General features: G+C 44.1%; 1 protein-coding gene across 1 annotated transcript in view; it reads left to right on the top strand.

Annotated features, from left to right (window-relative positions):
* Positions 1 to 299: 299 nt before the first annotated feature.
* LOC310775915 (protein NLRC3-like) overlaps positions 300 to 22,388 on the top strand; it is a gene marked incomplete at both ends in the record, with an annotated part of 44,062 nt that continues 21,973 nt past the window's right edge. Inside the window, 3 exons of the mRNA XM_083636038.1 lie at positions 300 to 303; positions 420 to 2,271; positions 2,366 to 2,539. Of these exons, the coding sequence (XP_083492164.1) occupies positions 300 to 303; positions 420 to 2,271; positions 2,366 to 2,539 (2,030 nt within the window). The remainder of the gene's footprint in view (positions 304 to 419; positions 2,272 to 2,365; positions 2,540 to 22,388) is intronic.

The following is a 22,388-nucleotide window of genomic DNA, read 5'->3' on the forward strand; positions in this document are numbered from 1 at the left end:
ACAACCTTGAGGGGCGCCAATGCTGAGGGACAGGGAGCGGGATGAGTGGTTGTTTACTTTGACTGTTTGGGTTCTGTTGCTTAGGAAGTCATGGATCCAGTAGTTTATGGCTGGGTTGATGTTCATGTCCTGTAATTTGGAGAATAGTTTGTTGGGGGAGATGGTGTTGAAGGCTGAACTGAAGTCAATGAACAAAATGCGTGCATATGTGTTAGGGGTTTCTAAGTGCAGGAGTGTGTGATGGAGTGCCAAACTGATGGCATCCTCTACTGACCTGTTGGCACGGTAGGCAAATTGATATGGGTCCAATTGGGATGAGCTGAAGAGATGTCATGGAGTGGAGATACACATTTACCAGGAAATGTTCACATTTCTCATGTTTACTGAAACATCTGCTCATTGTTCATTTGTTCTTTCAGAAACTCAACATCAACATCCACAACAACAACACAAATCCAGTCTTAAGGAGAGGTTTCAGTGTTTGTTTGAGGGGATTGCTAAAGCAGGAAACCCAACACTTCTGGGTCAGATGTACACAGAGCATTACCTCACAGAGGGAGGGAGTGGAGAGGTCAATGATGAACATGAGGTCAGGCAGATTGAAGCAGCATCCAGGAAACCAGCCAGACCAGAAACAACAATCAAATGTGAAGACATCTTTAAACCCTTACCTGGAAGAGACAAACCAACCAGAACATTGATGACAAAGGGAGTGGCTGGCATTGGTAAAACAGTCTTAACACAAAAGTTTACTCTGGACTGGGCTGAAGACAAAGCTAACCAGGATGTAGAGTTCATATTTCCATTCACTTTCCGAGAGCTGAATCTGCTGAAAGGGAAAAAGTTCTGCCTGGTGGAACTTCTTCATCACTTTTTTCCTGAGACCAAAGAAGCAGGAATCTGTAGGTTTGACAAGTTCCAGGTTGTGTTAATCTTTGACGGTCTGGATGAGTGTCGACTTCCTCTAGACTTCCAGAACAACGAGATCGTGACTGATGTCACAGAGTCGACCTCAGTGGACGTGTTGCTGACAAACCTCATCAAGGGGAAACTGCTTCCCGCTGCTCGCCTCTGGATGACCACACGACCTGCAGCAGCCAATCAGATCCCTCCTGAGTGTGTTGATGTGGTGACCGAGGTGAGAGGCTTCACTGACCCACAGAAAGAGGAGTACTTCAGGAAGAAATTCAGAGATGAGCAGCAGGCCACGAGAATCATCTCCAACATCAAGGCTTCACGAAGCCTCCTCATCATGTGCCACATTCCACTCTTCTGCTGGATTACTGCTAATGTTCTGGAATATGTGTTGAGAACCAGTGAGAGAGAAGTCCTGCCCAAGACCCTGACTGAGATGTACATCCACTTCCTGGTGATTCAGTCCAAACTGAACATCAAGTATCATGAGAGAGCTGAGACAGATCCACACATGATTCTTTGTCTGGGAAGACTGGCTTTTGAGCAGCTGGAGAAAGGCAACCTGATCTTCTATGAAGCTGACCTGAAAGAGTGTGGTATTGATATCAGAGCAGCTTCCGTGTACTCAGGAGTGTTCACACAGATCTTTAAAGAGGAGTGTGGGCTGTCCCAGGAAAAGGTCTTCTGCTTTGTCCATCTGAGCATTCAGGAGTTCCTGGCTGCTGTTCATGTCATCATCTCATTCATCGACTCTGGTGTCAATCTGCTGTCAGAACCACAATCAACCTCCACACACAAATCTCTCAATCTGCTGTCAGAACATCAGTCAACCAGTCAGAAAAAAACGGAACAGCCAGGAGCCATGTTAGACGAGCACACGTTAGAAAATAAACCAGAAACTATCTTCTACCAGTGTGCTGTGGACAAGGCTTCACAGAGTCCAAATGGACACCTTGACTTGTTCCTCCGCTTCCTCCTGGGTCTTTCACTGGAGACCAACCAGACTCTCCTACGAGGCCTGCTCCCACAGATAGGAAGTAGCTCACAGACCAATCAGGATACAGTCCAGTACATCAAGGAAAAGATCAGGGAGAATCCATCTTCAGAGAGAATCATCAATCTGTTCCACTGTCTGAATGAGCTGAATGACCGGTCTCTTGTGAAGCAGATCCAAGACCACATGAGTTTTGGAAGTCTCTCCACAGGAAAGTTCTCTCCTACCGAGTGGTCAGCTATGGCCTTCATCTTACTGTCATCAGAAGAAGACCTGGATGTGTTTGACCTGATGAAATACTCTGCTTCAGAGGAGGTTCTTCTGATCCTGCTGCCAGTGGTCAAAGCCTCCAATAAAGCTCTGTAAGTGCATACAAACTGGATAGATTCAATATATGTTGTGAGGAGGGAAATAAACATTTTCAATGTTGTTTTTTCATCACTAATTCTCCTTCAGGCTGAGTGGCTGTCAGCTGTCAGAGAGAAGCTGTGAAGCTCTGGCCTCAGTTCTCAGCTCCCAGTCCTCTAGTCTGAGAGAGCTGGACCTGAGTAACAATGACCTGGAAGATGCATCATTGAAGCTGCTCTCTGTTGGACTGCAGAGTCCACACTGTAGACTGGAGACTCTCAGGTCAGGATCACTGTTACTATTCAACAGCCTGTTTACATTCTGTTTTACGTGCACATTAATATCAGAGAAAATAGCTGAACTCTCATTTTCCTGCTGATGTGATGTGAAACCCAACATTCTTCTCTGAGAGAACATGTCATTATTTTCTCACCTCACTGCCTCTTGTTGAAATAGAAAAGTTCACCTGCAAAAACAGATATCTTCATTTGTTAATTTTTTTTTAATACAGTAAATATTGCAGGCTTCACGCGTTCCTTTCTAGCTGAACTGGCAGCGCTCATTTCTACTGTGCCTCGCTGGTTCCCCCTCGAGGTCTTGCGCGCTTCACGTGCTCTTGTATGCAGGTGGGCCGTGTGGCACCCCTCACCTCATTAATCAGATATTTATGTATTTATGTGATAATTATTTAATTTTTTGTATATTTCTATTACGAATCAAGAGGTAATTAAAACATTTTCACTGAATCATCTTCACATAAATCAACTAAATAATCTTTTATGTGCACTCCAGGGAGTATAAAGCAGGTATTATTTCATTTTAAGAATGACATTTATATGTGTTTACAAATGAAGTCTTCTTGAGTCAATAACTAAATTGAAAAAACTAACGCGATGCTTGGGTCAACTGTTAATATTGGGGACAATAACAGTTTCTGCTTTATCATAATTCATTTCTGAGCAGTGTACCAATGAGAAAATCCAACATGTAACAATTTTATACTGAAAGATGGGATCTCTTTCTCAGAAAACCTGTATAAAATCATCAATCGTAAACAATCAAACTAATAGTGCTGGGTGATATGGATGAAAATGTTATCACAATTCAAATTTCCATATATGGTGATAGAGTTTTATCACAATATACATTATGCTAGCCTAAAATCACTCTTTTTTTATTATTATGATTTCAATAATACAAATAATACAATCCACCAACCAACATACAATAAACACACCATTGAGCAACAGAGCACAATTAAAACAGGACACCATTAAAAATGACAGGACAGACAAAATATATACATAGTTAAGTTAAGTTAAGTTATCCTTATGGTGAAATTCATCCTCTGTATTTGACCCATCCTCTAGGAACCTTCCTAGAGCTAGGAGCAGTGGGCAGCCGCAGTGCAGCGCCCGGGGACCAACTCCAGTTCTTTTGCCAGTGCCTTGGTCAGGGGCACTGACAGGAGTATTAACCCTAACATACATGTCTTTTGGTGGTGGGAGGAAACCGGAGCACCCGGACAAAACCCACACGAACACGGGGAGAACATGCAAACTCCACACAGAAAGGACCTGGGACGGACCGGGGTTCGAACCCGGGACCTTCTTGCTGTGAGGCAACAGCGCTAACTACTGAGCCACCGTGCCATCATATACACTGTTATGCCCGGCCTAGGGTCACCCAGCATAACACAAAAAAAGTGACTCCCCTCTTTCCCCTCTCCCAAGGATGACCATGCCACGAAAGGTTTGCAGTCCACAGGTTGTTTAATAAAGAAGTATAGCGACAGAGAGCATCAGGGTGAGCCCACCCAACATAACAAACAGAATCTATTTTGAAATCTAAGCTTGCCTCTAAACAAAACCCCCCAAATAAACAGCATCCATCTTACCTGCTTAACTAATAACAAAACACAGGAGAAAAGGTAACTAAAGAGAAATCAGGGCTTCTCACCCGTACATGCAGCTATACAGACTGCATACAGAATTAGCAAGAGTACAATGATCAATGTTAACAGCTAGGCCAACAGAAAGTGAATAGGCTAGCTCCTGGCGTGACACAGCCTGGTTGGGAGGAGGAAAAGAAGACAGTAGGCCTCGGCCCAGGATCCTTTTAAGGCCAGCCCCATCAGCCTCCCAGCCAATCACCAGCCGCATGTAGCAAAAGAACACAGGGGAATGGGCCCAATCCCAATTCTTTTCTTAACCCTCAATCTTAACCCTGAAGATCAACCCTCAATCTTAGTAGCCCTCAAAACTAAGTGTAGAATTATTTAATTTGATTTAATTTGATACGCACATTAATAAGGCTTAATCTGCATATCAAGTATAGGGACACCACCCCGATTCATGTAGTTTTGGCTACATTTGCCTTAGGACACAATAGGATTATATCAATGCTTTTCTGAAGGAAGTAGAATTCTTATTTGGCGAAACGATTCCAGGCATCTGATTTTACTCAAGTAACATACAATCAGAGGTAGACCATTACCTTCAAAACAACAGTATTTATTTCAAAATCATCAGCTGAAACATTACACTTTAGCCAAGTCAAGTCAAGTCAAGTTTATTTATATAGCCCTAATTCACAAGCATGTCTCAGAGGGCTTCACAGAAAGTATGTCTAGCTAATTCTAGCTGACACAACAGTAACAAGAATATACAGAATAAAGATAACATTTGAACAATTGATAATATAGAAAATATAGGAATGAGGGGAGAGCAGAGGAGAGCGCAAAATAGGAAATGTGGAGGAGGAGAGAAGGAGAGATGAGGGTGCAGGGGAGGGAGAGCCAGGGTAGAGAAGCAGGGGGAGTGTGAGGGAGGGAGGAGGCGGGGAGAAAACGGGAAACGCGGAGGAGGAGGGAACAGAGAAGGAGAGACGCAGGGGGAAATGCGGAGGAGGAGAGAGCAGAGAAGGAGAGGTGGGAGCAGGGGCGTATCTACGGGTGGGCCTGGGTAGGCACACGCCCACCCACTTCCTGCCCTGGCCCACCCAATTTTTTTTTTTTTTTTTTTTTTTTAATTGGTTGTTTTCTAGAGGCAAACTTGCTGCTGCATTGCTAGCCAATGGTTTTGTTACTTTTGTAAAAACGCAGGGCACATCATCTCCAGAGTCTAATGCATGACAACTTCATGACATCTAGGAATTTTGTTCTCTCTGTGGATAAATAAACCAGAGGGCGTCTTGTTCAAACTTGAAGCAGCCTCAGTGTTGTTATTTTTTAAACTCACAGCAGTATAGGATCAGTGGTTCTAATTTCTGTATAAAGTAACAGTATACACACAAGTATAAGCATTCATGTATGCAACATTTGGCACCTATATGTAACCTTTTAAGGTTGAGATAATTGTATTATCATTATATGGTCCAAATATTTCAGTAAAGCACTTGAAACACTTGAAATATTCTTGCTTGGGTGGTATCATTCTACTTGAAATGATGGTCAAATGCATTATTTTTAGTAAAATAACACGTCAAATTGAGTGGGCCCGGCCTTCGGCCGGGCATCTGCACCCCTTCCTATCCAGGCCCACCCAATTTGATCCAGGCCCACCTATAATTCAATTTCTGCATACGCCCCTGGGTGGGAGGGTGCAGGGGAGGGAGTGCAGGGGGAATGTGAGAGAGGGGAGAGGACAGAGAGGAGGAGAGAACAGAGAAGGAGAGGTGGGAGGGTGCAGGGGAGGGAGAGCAGGGGGAACGTGAGAGGAGGAGGCGGGGGAGGGAACAGACCTCTCCGCCCCCTCCTCCCCCACATCCCCCCCCCCCCCCCCCAGAGAGGACAGAGAGGAGGAGAGAACAGAGAAGGAGAGGTGGGAGGGTGCAGGGGAAGGAGTGCAGGGGGAGAGGGGGAGAGAACAGAGAAGGAGAGGTGGGAGGGTGCAGGGGAGGGAGAGCAGGGGGAACGCGGGAGGAGGAGGCGGGGGAGGGAACAGACCTCTCCGCCCCCTCCTCCCCCCCCCCCCCCCAGAGAGGACAGAGAGGAGGAGAGAGCAGAGAAGGAGAGGTGGGAGGGTGCAGGGGAAGGAGTGCAGGGGGAATGTGAGAGAGGGGAGAGGACAGAGAGGAGGAGAGAACAGAGAAGGAGAGGTGGGAGGGTGCAGGGGAGGGAGAGCAGGGGGAACGTGGGAAGAGGCGGCGGGGGAGGGAACAGACCTCTCCGCCCCCTCCTCCCCCACCCCCCCCCCCCCCCCCCCAGAGAGGACAGAGAAGGAGAGGTGGGAGGGTGCAGGGGGAGGAGTGCAGGGGGAATGTGAGAGAGGGGAGAGGACAGAGAGGAGGAGAGAACAGAGAAGGAGAGGTGGGAGGGTGCAGGGGAGGGAGAGCAGGGGGAACGCGAGAGGAGGAGGCGGGGGAGGGAACAGACCTCTCTGCCCCCTCCTCCTCCACACACACCCCCCCCCCCCCCCCCCAGGGAGGATAGAGAGGAGGAGAGGGATTCAGGAAAAATAGGGGAGAAGAGGAGAAGGAGAAGGAGCAGAGGGGGGGGAGAAGGAGGCAGGGGGAAAACGCGGAGGAGGAGAGAACAGAGAAGGAGAGGCGGGAGGGTGCAGGGGAAGGAGAGCAGGGGGAATGTGAGAGAGGGGAGAGGACAGAGAGGAGGAGAGAACAGAGAAGGAGAGGTGGGAGGGTGCAGGGGAAGGAGAGCAGGGGGAATGTGAGAGAGGGGAGAGGACAGAGAGGAGGAGGGAACAGAGAAGGAGGGGCGGGAGGGTGCAGGGGAAGGAGAGCAGGGGGAATGTGAGAGAGGGGAGAGGACAGAGAGGAGGAGAGAACAGAGTGGGAGGGTGCAGGGGAAAGAGAGCAGGGGGAATGTGAGAGAGGGGAGAGGACAGAGAGGAGGAGAGAACAGAGAAGGAGAGGTGGGAGGGTGCAGGGGAAGGAGAGCAGGGGGAATGTGAGAGAGGGGAGAGGACAGAGAGAACATAGAAGGAGAGGTGAGAGGGTGCAGGAAGTGGTAGGGGTTCGGGAAAATAGGGGAGAAGAGGAGAAGGAGCAGAGGGGGGGAGAAGGAGGAGAGAGCAAGAGAAGGGAGGGGGGGCGTGGGATGTGGGGGAGGAAAGAGCATGGAAAGAGGAGGCGGGGGGGGGGGAGTGGGAAATGTGGGAGAGGGGGGAACAGGAGGGGGAAGAAGGGAAAGGAGCGGGGGAAAGAGAAAGAGAGGGGGGGGGGGAGATCAGACAACTGACTACTCTAAGCATTAACCAGAGCTAACTGGGACATAGTATCTAGCTAATCTACAGCCTAATCTGGCCTATCCTACACTGCTCTAGTCTGATTTTTGCCTGAACACTATAACAGGTCAGCCTTAGGCTGTAGCTAATCTATCGCCTACCTAAACTGTTCTAAACCAACCGGCAGCCCTCGACCAGTGATGAAGAGCACCGATGCCCCCCGCCCCGGCCCCCCCCCCCCCCCCCCCACATAAGGCGTGGGAGAGAAGGCCGGGCCGGGACACAGCGGCGTCCCCACACCCCCAGTGAACGCAAGAAAACCTTTCCACCATATGGATTGCCTCAGTGACTTGGCTTGGCTGAGGAGGAACCTTGTGAGGTCGTTGTGCTACAGGGGCCCAGCAATGGTCGCCTGGGTAAACCCACCCCCCACGCGACCCGCTCCCAGACCCGCCCCCAGCTAGTGACTGGGAACTGAGAGAGCAGGCCATGCAATGGACCCCCATCCGGGGACTCCCCTCCGAGACAGGCCGAGAGATGCCGGGCTAAACCATGTACAGAGTTTTCCGGCAATGAAACTCTGTAAATGGTTTATTATGGAAATAAAATTTACAAAAGAACAGAAAATTGAAAATGTAAAAAGAGTCCAACAGAAGGGATATAAAAATGTAGTTTTTAAATTATCCTAAAATCAGGGAGGGGAGTTGAAAATGTAAAAAGTAGAGTCCAAAAGAAATAGAAAATGTAGTCTTTAAGTGTTCGTAGGTTTAGAGAATACTAGCTAAGAGGAGGGGAGGGGAGGATAAGAGTCGGAGGTGATGATTAAGGGGAGGGGAGGATAGGAGTTGGAGGTGATGAGGCCGGGGGGGGGGGGGGGTCCCCCCCCTTCCCTTAGGCAGGCAGGTGACCAGGATGATGAGGAGGACCAGGATGATGAGGGTCGGTGGTGGTGAAGAGCCCGGGGTGTCAGACAATAGAAGGAGTAGCGGGTAGATGGCCTAGAGTGACGACAGGTGGCTAGGGCGATGACGGCCGGACCTAGGGCTGCAGCGGCGGGGGTGTACGTCAGGCCAATGAAGGACACCTGAGGGGGAGAGAGAGAAGAGAGCGGGGGAATCTGCGCAGAGGTGGAACTAACTCTATAGACAACAATAAAATTAGGTCAAAACAAAATTTATTAGGATTTTTTAGGATGACCAATACTATACTGCTAATTCAGGTCTAGGTAGTCTAGGTCTAAGTTTAGACTGATACTGCTGGCTTGTGATAGCCCGCTCAGCAGTTCAGGACTAAGTTTATTCACCAGCTATTTGATTTTATATCTGAGCTATTGGATCGGCTGATGCCATATTATTAAATTAGGTCAAGTCAGTCTAAGTTTATACTGATACTGCTGGCTTGAGATAGCCCGCTCAGCAGTTCAGGACTAAGTTTATTCACCAGCTATTTGATTTTATATCTGAGCTACTGGATCGGCTGATGCCATATTATTAAATTAGGTCAAGTCTAGGTTTATACTGATACTGCTGGCTTGAGATAGCCCGCTCAGCAGTTCAGGACTAAGTTTATTCACCAGCTATTTGATTTTATATCTGAGCTACTGGATCGGCTGATGCCATATTATTAAATTAGGTCAAGTCTATGTTTATACTGATACTGCTGGCTTGAGATAGCCCGCTCAGCAGTTCAGGACTAAGTTTATTCACCAGCTATTTGATTTTATATCTGAGCTACTGGATCGGCTGATGCCATATTATTAAATTAGGTCAAGTCTAAGTTTATACTGATACTGCTGGCTTGAGATAGCCCGCTCAGCAGTTCAGGACTAAGTTTATTCACCAGCTATTTGATTTTATATCTGAGCTACTGGATCGGCTGATGCCATATTATTAAATTAGGTCAAGTCTAAGTTTATACTGATACTGCTGGCTTGAGATAGCCCGCTCAGCAGTTCAGGACTAAGTTTATTCACCAGCTATTAGATTTTCTATCTAAGCTACTGGGTCGACTGATGCCATATTATTAAATTAGGTCAAGTCTAAGTTTATACTGATACTGCTGGCTTGTGATAGCCCGCTCAGCAGTTCAGGACTAAATTTATTCACCAGCTAATAGATTTTCTATCTAGGCTACTGGGTCGACTGATGCCATATTATTAAATTAGGTCAGTCTAAGTTTATACTGATATTGCTGGCTTGAGACAGCCCGCTCAGCAATTCAGGATTGTATGTACTCAAGAGCTAATAAATATTTCTAAAGAATGACATCATCAAACATAACCATCAAGCACAGCCAAATGATTGGGAGAATAAATGGGTTTTGAGTCTAGTTTTGAAGATTTCAATGGAGCCAGCTTCCCTAACTGACAGAGGAAGCTGGTTCCAGAGATGTGGAGCACGGTAAGAAAATGCTCTGCTACCTGCTGATTTTTTCTTAATTTTAGGGACGGTAAGATAATTACCGTCCTGTGAGCGGAGAGTACGCGTGGGAACATAAGGAATGATTAGCTCAGATAAGTACGGAGGTGCGAGCCCGTGCAAAGATTTATAGGTTAACAGAAGCACCTTAAAGTCTGATCTGGCCTGAATTGGGAGCCAGTGGAGGGAGATTAAGACCGGAGTTATATGATCAAACTTCTTAGTTCTAGTTAAAATTCTAGCAGCAGCGTTTTGCACGAGTTGTAATTTATTTGTGCTACAAAGTGGAAGGCCAGAGAATAAGACGTTACAGTAGTCGAGTCTAGATGAAACAAAGGCGTGTATTAAGGTTTCGGCATCCGTTGCATTTAGCAAGGGACGGATCTTTGAGATATTGCGAAGATGAAAGAAAGCTATTTTAGTGATATCCTTAATGTGAGCATCAAATGACAGAGTAGGATCAAAGGTAACACCTAGGTTTTTCACCTTTGAGTTTGGAGTAATTACGCAGTTCTCAATGTTCAGACTAAGATCAGTGAGAAATGGAAGTTGGGTTTTTGGGCCAACAACTAGTAGTTCAGTTTTGTTGGCGTTTAGTCGTAAGAAATTATTTGACATCCAATCTGTAACAGCGATTAAGCAGGATTCAAGATTAGCGAGTTTAGAGCGATCGTCTGGTCTAATTGGTATATAAATTTGGGTATCATCGGCATAACAGTGAAAGTTAATGCCATATCTACGGAAAATTTCGCCAAGAGGCAGTAAGTAAACTCCAAAGAGTAAGGGACCCAGGACTGATCCCTGCGGTACACCAAACTTCACTGAGGAGAAAGTGGACATAATATTTTTATATGAGACACAGTGTGTCCTATCAGACAAATATGACTTTAGCCAGGATAGGGCAGTGCCCCGGATACCTACGTAGTTAGATAAGCGGTCTAGGAGGATCTTATGATCGATTGTATCGAAGCCTGCGCTTAAGTCTAATAAAATGAGAAGAGAGGAGAAATTAGAGTCGGACGCAAGGAGAAGGTCATTGGTTACTTTTGTAAGAGCAGTTTCAGTACTATGGAGTGATCTAAAACCAGATTGAAAGGGATCGAGAAGTTTATTATGTGAGAGGTAGTCAGTTAATTGTGTCGAGACTACTTTTTCAAGAACTTTAGAGAGGAAGGGGAGATTTGAGATTGGCCTGAAGTTGTTAAGAACCTCAGAATCAAGGTTTGGCTTTTTAAGTAGAGGTTTGATTACAGCAGATTTGAAGGAGGCAGGGACAATGCCAGAGGAGAGGGAGCTATTGATAATGTTAAGTAAGGGGGGGCCTAGTATTGGAAGGAGTTCCTTAATCAACTTTGCAGGGAGAGGGTCGACTAAACAGGTTGTGGATTTAGATGAAAGTACAATTTTTGAAAGTGCATTTAGAGAGATAGTCTCAAAATTCGAGAGTATAGTACTCTCGTCTAAGGTTCTAAGGACAGGGCTAGGAGAGGGGTTAGCACCCTTTGTGAGTAATAGAGAGTTGCTAATTTCATCTCTAATACAGATAATTTTACGGTTAAAGAAGTCAAGGAAGTCATTAGCTGTAAATGGAGAGTTTGTATTGGGGGAGGGTTTGCGAGTAAGATTTGCGACCGTGTCAAATAGAAATTTAGGATTATTTTTATTAGTGTTAATAAGATCTGATAGGTAGGAGGCTCTTGCAGCGGAGAGCATACATTTGTATTTTAGTAGGCTATCACTCCAAGCTAGTCGATAGACTTCAAGCTTGGATGATCGCCATTTACGTTCTAGTTTTCTGCACATTAGTTTTTGTGCGCGTGTATCGTCAGTATACCAAGGCGAGGGTTTTTTAGGGCGACGGATTTTAGTACGTAGAGGTGCGATAGAATCAAGCGAGGCGAGTAGGATTGAATTAAATTGATTTGTGAATTCATTAATGGAGTCGATCCGCTCTGGGAAAGAGGAAAGCGGCCCCGATAACAAATCAGCGAGTTCAGTGGGAGTAGAACTATCGATACGCCGGGCGGTGTAGGTATCGGCTAGGTTTGATTGCCGGAGGGGCAGGTCTATTTTAAATTTAATGAGATAATGATCTGACAGTGCTGGAGGGTATATCATGACTGACAGATCTGAGACGTTAATCCCACGAGCGAGGACGAGATCAAGCGTGTTGCCGTTAGAATGCGTTTGTTCATGAACCAGCTGAGCAAAGCCAAGGGTGTCGACTAAAGATAGAAAGGCTTTGCAGAGTGGGTCAGCTTTACAGTTAACATGAATATTGAAATCGCCAATGATAAGGATACTATCCGTGCGGGTTACGAGGTCAGAGAGAAAATTGGAAAATTCATCAAGAAAAGATGAATGGGCCCAGGTGGGCGGTAGAGCATAACTAGGTAGAAGGCTCCGAGGCCAGCTATATTAGAGTGTCTCATAGTAAGTATCTCACAAGATAGGAGCTTATACTTTTGATCCTGCAAAAGACCTAGATTTGAGTTATAAATTAGGCCAACGCCCCCACCATTTCTTGACATTCTGGCAACATGCGAATTGTCAAAGTTACAGGGGGAGGCTTCAATGAGTGGAAGAACAACGTCCGGTTTTAGCCAGGTTTCGCATAATCCCATAACGTCAATATTATGTTCAATGATTAAGTCATTGACCAGGAGGGCTTTATTGGTGATTGATCTGATATTAATGAATCCAAATCGAATAGATTTATCATCAATGTTAGTTAATTTAGAGCATTCGATACCAAGAGTAGATTTAATCTCAATGAGGTTGGTGTTTAACGTTTTGGGGGGTGGACGAGAGCGGCGTGAGGGGACGGAGCGACGAAGAGAAACTGTGTTAATTTGAGAGATCGTGGTATAATACGGAGACGGAGCGGCGGTGGTAACAATCGGATTAATAACAATAAGGTTTGGGTTAGGATATTGCAGAGCGTTTATGGGTCGGTTACTAGTAATAGTGCGGCATCTCCTTGAGGCTCAAAACACACTGATTTATCAACAAATGCCACATCAAAAGGTTCATTATTTCATCATATTGAGTATAGATTGATTACACAAAGTCATAGGCTATATGCACGTTCAAAAACGTTGATAAGACACGCCCGGTAGTTAACTCTGATAAGAGGAGGGGAAAAGAGAAACTAGACTAATGGAAAGAGACTAGTTTAAATCTTATCAAATCTAAGGTCCTGGACTGCACCACACTCATTTCGCCGCACTTTGTAAATATAAGGAATCAGCTTACATTCTGAGACGGATCCAGGCTATGGCAGGTCACGTGGACACCGTGTCCGCTATACGCCGTCGCTCAGTAGCAAGTCTGCTTCTCTCTTACTTGGTTAGGAGACAGCCGTACTTCAGTGAAGTGGTGTTCTTCAAGGCTTAGATGGTGGGCACAGGCCGGAGGGAAGGTCAGAGAGCCTTCTGTTAGACGCCTATCGAAAACGGTCACTCTCTTTTTCTCTTGGGTCAAGAGAAGAAAAGAGCCTATACTTGTTTTAACTTCTTAAGAAAATAAACCGGAAAACAGGGAAAAGAGGTGAAACTTTATAATCGCGAGACATCTCTAGCTATACAAAAGATCACTTCTTTAAGCTGTAAAATTAAAATCGAAAACAGTGGAAGCAAGTCGGGGCTTATCTCTCAGATCCGCGGCCGCTGGATTCTGGAGGAGAGATAAGGTGTGTTCAAGGGGGGCCTGTGGATGGACCCCCGTGTTTCCTGTTAAGTTCAGTTGAAGAGCACTTCTCAGTGTCAGGGTCTCGCTTTGTACCCCAAAGTAATATGCAAATTAGCTGGGCTGTCCCAAAAGCCATGCCCAGATCACTTTTAACTAGGGATGTTCGATATTGGCTTTTTTACCGATATCCGATATCCGATAATGTCCAACTCTTAATTTCCGATACCGATATCAACCGATATCAACCGATACCGATATAAGCTGGCTTTTTTTCCACCAAAATTTCACGTAACAAGTTACATAATGTAGCTTAATGTAGCTGAAGAGTTTAATATATAATATGCATGTTGTGTTAAAGTTGTAAGTGTTAGAGAAGCGAGCTTGTGACCAGAAGGTCGTTGGTTCCATCCCCGGGAGGAAGGCCCTTAACCCCAACCGCTCCAGTGGAGCTGCTCAGTGGCCAACAGATCAGACTGTGGTTGTACTGGTCAGCTTCCAGGTATGAATGTGTGTTTGAATGTGAACAGGGCACTCCTGAAAAAGAGAGCATTGCTCTCAGTGAGACTCCCCCTGTATTAAAAAAAAAATAAAAAAATAATATATCGGCATGAAAACCGATACCGATATTTTCCGATATCGATTTTTTAATGCTAATATCGGCCGATAATATCGGTAGGCCGATAATATCGGACATCCCTACTTTTAACCATTTTGTACAAAAATAGCCTTAAGTCTCCAATTTTCCCCATCCAAAATAGAGTTAATCACTCATGTTACATATGGCTTACATTTCTGTTTATAGGGCATTAAAAACACCATTCATCAAATGAGTTATCATTTTCAACAATCTTCCTGCACAATCTGACAAATATGAAGAAACATTATTCTTATTCAAACTCATTCAAAGTGGCTAATTCTGGCTCTCACATATATGGTAAATAGAGCCTAGCCTACATTTAATTTGAAGAAAAGAAAAGAAAAACATTCTTTACCACACATTATTCAAACTCATTCAAAATGGCTATCCAGACCATGCGGCGGTGTGTTTCATTCTCCACTAGGTGGCACCATAGCTCCACCCACTAAAATGTAAAAACTGAGTTAATTTGTATCTTTGGGAATAAAAGTCAGTTTTAGACTAGAAAAGCATGCTTTTGCTCAAAATAACATTTCCTATAAGAAAAACCTTCGTTTTACAAGTAGACATAGTTCATTCATACTTTTCTATCATACTAGGTTTTCATAGTGACTTCTGGAGACAAAGCCATCTGGCATTCCTGTATGAGGTCAGACGTGTATTCAGTTAAGCAAATCACTCAGTCCTTGACAGAATGCCTGATTTAACACTCCCAGAAACTGTGCTTAATCCTTTCGTTGTTGGTCTTCCTTTGATGATAACGAACTCAGGAGTCTGGCCTCGTCCCAGGAGATAAAGGAAGTCAGTTTCTTGTTATTACGAAAATAAAAAGAGTGTGATTTATAACGCTGTTTTTTTCCAAGTCTGTTTTCTTTGTCTCTTGAGAAACGCTGTCCTCTGAAAAGGTATGTCAGGCCACAGTTCATTGGAACCACAAAATTGTCACGAATGACAATTTTAAACAAGAGTACCCAGATTTCTTACATAAGTGTTAACTCATTCACCGCCAATGACGTCTTTGACGTGTTATCAGCAATGGCCTTCCCCGCCAAGGACGTGTTTGACGTGTTTTTGTTTTTATTGGTGCAGCGCCTGCAGCAAACACTTGCCCAGCCTGTCACACAGACACAGGTCCCTGCCTTCAAAGGGTAGCCGACAGCACGCGATCAAACACATACCGCAGCTGTTGTTTTGAAATTGAGCATGAGGAAAAGCAGAGAACGGGTAACGCTTCCTTGTGCAGACAGGAGAAACGCAATTGAAACGCCGAGCTGGAGTCGCCTTCCTCTGTGCCAGCCAGGAGAAAACGGGAGAAAGTAATCAAGAGATGTGTTTGATCATCGGAGGAATGAGGAAATGATCGATCAGTTTGCGAGGGCGGTGAGGACGTGTTGAATAGCCGAGGGGAAAACGGGAACGATCATAGATATGACAGGGAGACATGGACGAGGACGGTGTACCAGAACAAATCAAAATAAACACAGGAACAGCTAGGCAGCAGCGGGCAGAAGGCACTCACAGCAGCCCGCTGTCCTTCTCAAGAGCTCTTCAGTTGGTTCATGAAATCGCTGGGCTGCTCGCCCTCCAGTGTTGCTCCTGGCCAATCCCAGCGCCACAGGGCGTGGTTATTGCTTATCCTATGTTGGGTTAGAAATCTAAAAGGGGGATCGTGTGTGTGTGTGTGTGTGTGTGTGTGTGTCTGTCTGTCTGTCTGTCTGTCTGTCTGTCTGTCTGTCTGTCGGTGTGTCTGTCTGTCTGTCTGTCTGTCTGTCTGCACACTCACACCTAGTAAACTGTATTGAATGTAAAAAAAAAGCACTTCATGTGTGTATATATATATATATATATATATTTTTTTTTTGTCATTTGTGTCCTAACGAATAATATTTACATGTCTGATGTCAATACAGTTCAAAATAAAAGAATTGAGAGTGAGTTATGCCTGAGATTGTGCCCTTTTACAAAAATGCTTTTTTCTCCCTTTTCTCTTCCCAGACAGGCTTTTTTGGTGAACATGGGGTGTATAAAAAGGGTTATAAGTAGAGTACAGAACATGCTAAAAGCTAACTTTCTTTTTGGGGGTGAAAGTAGAGACTTAGATCTTCATTTCGAGGTATTGGACATCACTGTAGTCCTAGTACAGAATTTACTGTGGGTCTTGAAAGATGACCAAACATTATGGAAATACTTGGCCTGTGCCAAAAATGCCAGTCAGATATTGGCAGTGAATGAGTTAAGGGCTATCTTGCGACTTTAAAATGGGACAGCCCTTAAAGGCAGATACGTCTTCAGACTGTGGGGGGCAGCAATATGCCAAAGCTCCGTCTAGTCTGTCAATTCAAAAGAAGAGGAAAAAAGCATCCCTACAAATATTTCCTTGATAATATAGATGTAGAAATTACGATAACCATTGTATTATCTTAGTTTAAATGTCATTTTATGGATTTCCGTTTTGGAGCCTAACACATTTGTTGTTGCTAACTATCGATAGTCAGTAGCCGTGCTGGTACGGTCAAGCCATATTATTATTATTATTATTATATTATATTATAACATTGCTAACGTTGCAACGTAGCCGAGTTAACACGGTCACCAGTTAAACCGAAACATGTTATCGGCACTGCTGGATGTTGTAAGTACTGACTGCCGTGTTCATGTGATAATAGTTTGCAGTTATCTCCCATGCTTTTTATCTAATGATCTATCATTAGATAAACAGCCTGGGAGATAACACTAGCCCTGTCATCTTACGAAAATGCCGTGCAAACATTACACGTAGGCTGTATCTTGATAAAAACAACTCAACAACAACATTACCACCGAGAATTATGGCATTTCGTAACAACGTTAACAATGTTATAATATAATATAATAATAATAATATGGCTTGACCGCACCAGCACGGCTACTGACTATCGATATTTAGCAACAACAATTGTTGTTAGGATTCCAAAACGGAAATCCATAAAATGACATTAAACTAAGCTAATACAATTGTTATCGTAATTTTTACATCTCTATTAACAAGGAAATACTTAACTTTGTAGGGCTGCTTTTTTCCTCCTTTCGCCGCCATCTTCCATCTGAATGGATCTAGCTGATGACACGCAACGGATTCTGGGATCGCACTCACTGCCAAGGGTGGTCCTGGAAAATCTCAAAAGTAAGGGACATACAGCCCTTAAACTTCACCCTTAACTCAACACACTGAGAATCGGGACAGCACTAGCACTTTGCTGGAGTACGCATTTTTGAGACTGAGGGTTAAGATTGAGGGTTAAGATAGGAATTGGGATTGGGCCATGGAGTGACAGCTCCACCAGGGCTAGGGAGGAAAAACACATGTCAGAACTCAATATAAATATAGTTTCTCCCCCAGTGTGGACCATCACGGCAATGATGACCCACACTTAGCTATCAATGACCCACACTGGGTCATCACATACACATACATATAACAAACATTAAACGAATAAAACAAAAAATTGTGATGATCATTATTATCACACTAAGGTTGGCCTTAGGGGCCCTTTACACGAGGACAGTTTCTGGAAGAAACGACACAATAGCGTTTCCTTCACACCTTTTCCTTCACACCTTCTCCCTGTTTACATGAGCGCTGTTGAGTTTTTAAAACGCCGTAATGTACATGCCAGGTCGCTAGGTGGCAGTGTGATCACCTCTGATCTGCCCATACAAGGACGCTTCTGCATGACGTAATTTCGCAATCCTCTTTCCGGTTTTTAAACACGGAAGTAGAGTCCGCCTTCTGCAGTCATTTAGACTTGCCAAAAAGCTTTTTTCAAGCAAAAAAACCCCCAAACTGTTCGTTTGTGGACAAACGTTGCTATTTTATAATTTTGGCTAAGAAATTGTAAAATGGTAACGTATGTGTCTACAGTGGTGGGCGTGGTTTACAGAGATTTTCTGTTTCTAACCCCTCCTCCTACTCTAATCCTAACCCTAAAATCTCAGAACGTTACTATTTTACAATTTTCGAGCCGAAATTGTAAAATAGCAACGTTGGTCCAAAACGTTGGTATTATACAATTTTCTGTGAGACTGTGTTGGAATAACGCCTATTGGAAATCTTTAACGAGCAGCGAGGACCGGGAGCGCTGAGTGTGCTGACACCGGTCGGACTGTCAAACCCTACTGTAGGCTACTGGCACTGAGAAAACACTGTCGACGTGCTTTTGTAACTAACGTTAACACGTTCACTGCCAATGACGTGTTTTTACGTCAAACTAAATCCAACGGTTGACTGCCAATGACGTGTTTTTACGTCAAAAAAATGATTTTTTTTTTTTGACCGTGGGATGTGCATCTAACCCTTTTACATCTCTTATATAATTATTGGAGCCACCGAACATGTACAACCCATTCCACCGACCCACTAAGTGGCGACAGTGCTCTCCCAGACTAGAGGAAGGCAAGCAAAAAGCATGTGTGAGGAAGCCATTCTCATGAAAATGGATGGGGGAAAACGCTTTCGTTTTCGCGCTGATTGCTGGCGGTGCGGGATTGCAAATTTGCATAATAGATTACGGGTGGAACACACTTTGAAACACGCAGCATAAATAAGACCAGAATCGCAAAAGCTTCATCAAAGCTCTCAACACAAACCACAAGAAACGAGCGAGCCGATCCAGACTTGCACAGCGGCCGCCAGCAGACAGGCAGCAGCAGCAGAAGCAGTGAGCCTGGTGACGCGAGGTTACAGCAGCAACAGAAACGAGCTTGTGACATGCCCGCTGCAGCCAAGAAGAACACACACGGAGGGAGGAGTTTGAATGAGAGGGGTGTTTCCTGCTGTTATGGAGGAAATTACTGTTCAAAACTATTGTTTAGATGTCTGACGTCTTACTGATGCCAAAAATGAATGGTTAAAGTGACTGTTCTATCGAATTTCACAAAAAGCCGTTTATCTCAAAATAATTTTTCAGACGCTGAAACCATGCTGTATTCAACTGCTAATGCTTACATAACTACTAACTCTACAAACTAACTCTTTTAGACAGAGAAAGCACACATTCTATTAGTTCTTTTGAGATATTGTGTGTTCACAAAATCTTAGCAGAAAAGAATCCTCGGGTCTTGAAAGATGAGCCAGAATCCTCAAAAAAACCCTCTGGCAGAACCTACCTACAGTAAAAAAAAAACGGCTGGCAGTGAATGTGTTAAATGCCGACCGGGTACAGCTATCGGCTGCTCGCAACAGTAACGTTGTGAACATGTAACTGAAGTTGGGCGCAGTGTAGCTTAATTCTGAATGTTGCCAAACTTCATTCATACTGACGTTTTATTTTGAAAATGGTTGCCAACTCGCGCACGGCTATGGCGTAATCGTGTGTGTCGCGTGTGCAGGCACGTCAGAGTTTCTGAAATGTGCCGTCTTCAAGCGATTACATGGAGCCCTCAGCGGGAAGTGTATCAAACAATTCCACTCTGGAGGGTGGTTTTAAAATGTGTCGTTTCCTAAGCACGAATTCGCCGTCGCCGTCTAAAAGGGAGGCACTAACGATAAAATAATTCCCCGTTTCCATAGGAAACCGTCCTCATGTAAAGTGCCCCTTAATCTGTTCCATTTCGTATCATAATCTTTCCTTGTTCCCTGTCTATTTGCAATAATGCCTTCTAACAAAAAGTAATGCTTTAGAAAAGAACGAAAACAAGGGAGAGTCAATTGTTCTTTTCCCTTCAATATCTTAGTTTTTTTTTTTAAATAACAGGACTTCAATTTCTTAATTCACCAAGTATAATTGTTTGAGGGCACATGGTTAGCACAATTGAATTGAATGCTAGCCATCTCTTAATAGTCGACCAAAATGTCACCACATGTGGGCAGAAGCAAAAAGAATGCAACATATCTTCAATTTCAAAATTACAAAAGAGACACTTTATATTCACATGTTAACTTTGATTTAAAACACTTTAAAACACACTTATTTATTGCTAGAATAAAACTAAACAAAACTAAAAATGAAAAACAAAAGAATAAATAAATAAAAAGAGACAACAAGCAGAAGTGAAAATGAAATGAAAGCCTGTTCTTCCAGTATAACCTGAATGCAGCAGAAACTCAGCAGGCAGCACAGTGATGTAAACATGACTGAGTGGACTGAAGTGCAGAGACAGAAACTCAACACAAAGATTAAACTAAAAAGAGTCTGAGCTTCAAAAATGCCGGTGAACAAAACAGCAAAACAAAACTCTTTTCTTGGTATCTCAAGTCAAAATGGTGAAATCCAAGACTGAGCAAAGAGCAACTGAGAGCAGCAACTTAATATCAGGTCAGAGGAGACAGATGACCACATTAAAGTAATGAAACAGGTGGGAACAGTTGATCCATATTGACACCAAGTGGTCCAGAACGAACAGTTTAGTGAGGCCATCTAGTGGTGACCCAGGCTATGACAAGTAAAAAGAGAAGAGTGAGCACTAGAACTCTAGCCTGACTCCACCAGACGGGGGCGGCATTGTTCCACAAATTCACAATCCACCTCAGTCTGGCCCTGGCCTCAGAGAGGCGTTCAAACCGGCCGCCACGCAGGCGCACCAATCAGCGTGAGCTACGGGCGGGCTTTAGGCGAGACCGGGTGTGACGCCACCAAGAGGCGCCGGTGCGTTTGTAGTTCTTTCACTATTCAACATGGCGGCGGCTACCGAGGCTAGCTCCAGTGAGCTAGTCAAACATTCTATTCAAAACAATAAGCTAACATAAACGTTAAACACTTGATCTTACAGTGAGTACGAAACCGTGTATTGCTGTAACGTTATCAACTATGAACGTTAGTAAACAAGACATTGTTGTAGAATTTGGGGAGATAGCCTTCAGACCGTTGCTGCTGGGATAACTTATTAGCAGCTGTAAGGCTGTAATGGCTAACGGCTAGCCATTCACGCAAGTCACACAAACACAAAGCCCTTCTCACCACAGCCCAGTAAACATGCAATCTGTTAAACCATCATTTTTGTTCCAAATCGAAATAAATCATAACGTTAATCAAAATGCCACTGAATTATTAGCTAATCAACACAGAACTGCAAAGATCAGTGTGATGTACATTATTGTCCCTTTACTGCTAGCTGAAGTGTATTCTGCTATGATTGGAATGTTGACTGCTGTTTAATAAACCACGTTAACTCACGTTGGTGTCCGAGTGACATATTATGTTATACAGGCGAGATTAAAGATCTCAGGATATAACAATCAGTTTATCTGATATTTTCCCCCATATGACGCTTGCATAAATTATACTGTGAAGTGTGAATATAGCTCTCACAAGCATATAGTAGTCCTATATGTCTGATATTTTGGAGCTGTTATTCGAGAAATTGGTTTATCGATAGAACATAGCTTAAGATTTTGCACTTGTACTTTAGATAGGGGGTAAACAAACGTCATGGGAGCCAATACTAGGAATACGGTATATCAACAAGGAACCATTCTTAAAGTTTGAGATGATATCCAAATACATGCTGCATGGTGTAACCAGGGTGTTTTTCCTCTTCTCTGTTGACATCCTCTGGGCTCCAGGCAGCTCCCCTCTGCAGATTCATCTGACAACATCTTTATGCATTTACATCATCTTATCATTTGACCCAATCGTGCCTCAAGACCAGCAGATTATGTAACAACAACACCACACACGGCCGTCTTTTCTCCGTTTAGTTTATTATCACAAAAGTAAGCAAATAACATTCTCCAGTCATGCGTAAATATCTACCATTCCACTGACACATATGCTAAAATTCACCAGTTAAATAGTAGCGTTAAATCATTATATTGTATCAAAGCATTTGGTTGTTGCCATGATCATAAAGGCTAGAGAGCGTTGCGTCTCCATGACGTTAGCCGTCCAGGGTGCGTGCCACTCGGTGTCATATCGTGTCATCAGTTCCCTGAAGAAACGAACAACGATATGTGTTAGTAAATGAATCGCTGTTAACGTTAACATTAATCATCAATCATCAGACGTAGCACCCCAACCTCCAAATGTTGCTATCGTTAGCGTAACATCAGTTAATCCAATCAGTTTCATTTAACGTGCAAAATGGCCTACCTGCACTTCATCCTCAGTCAGACATCTGCAGTAATTCTTCTTTCTTTTGGCAAATTGAATAGTCAATGGTTGCACCCAATATTCACCTTACAAAAACAGCAAAAAATCTGCGACCTCCATGCTAACTATTAGCAATTG

Source organism: Poromitra crassiceps (genome assembly GCF_964638095.1).
Source record: "Poromitra crassiceps genome assembly, chromosome: 4".
Classification (NCBI taxonomy): domain Eukaryota; kingdom Metazoa; phylum Chordata; class Actinopteri; order Beryciformes; family Melamphaidae; genus Poromitra; species Poromitra crassiceps.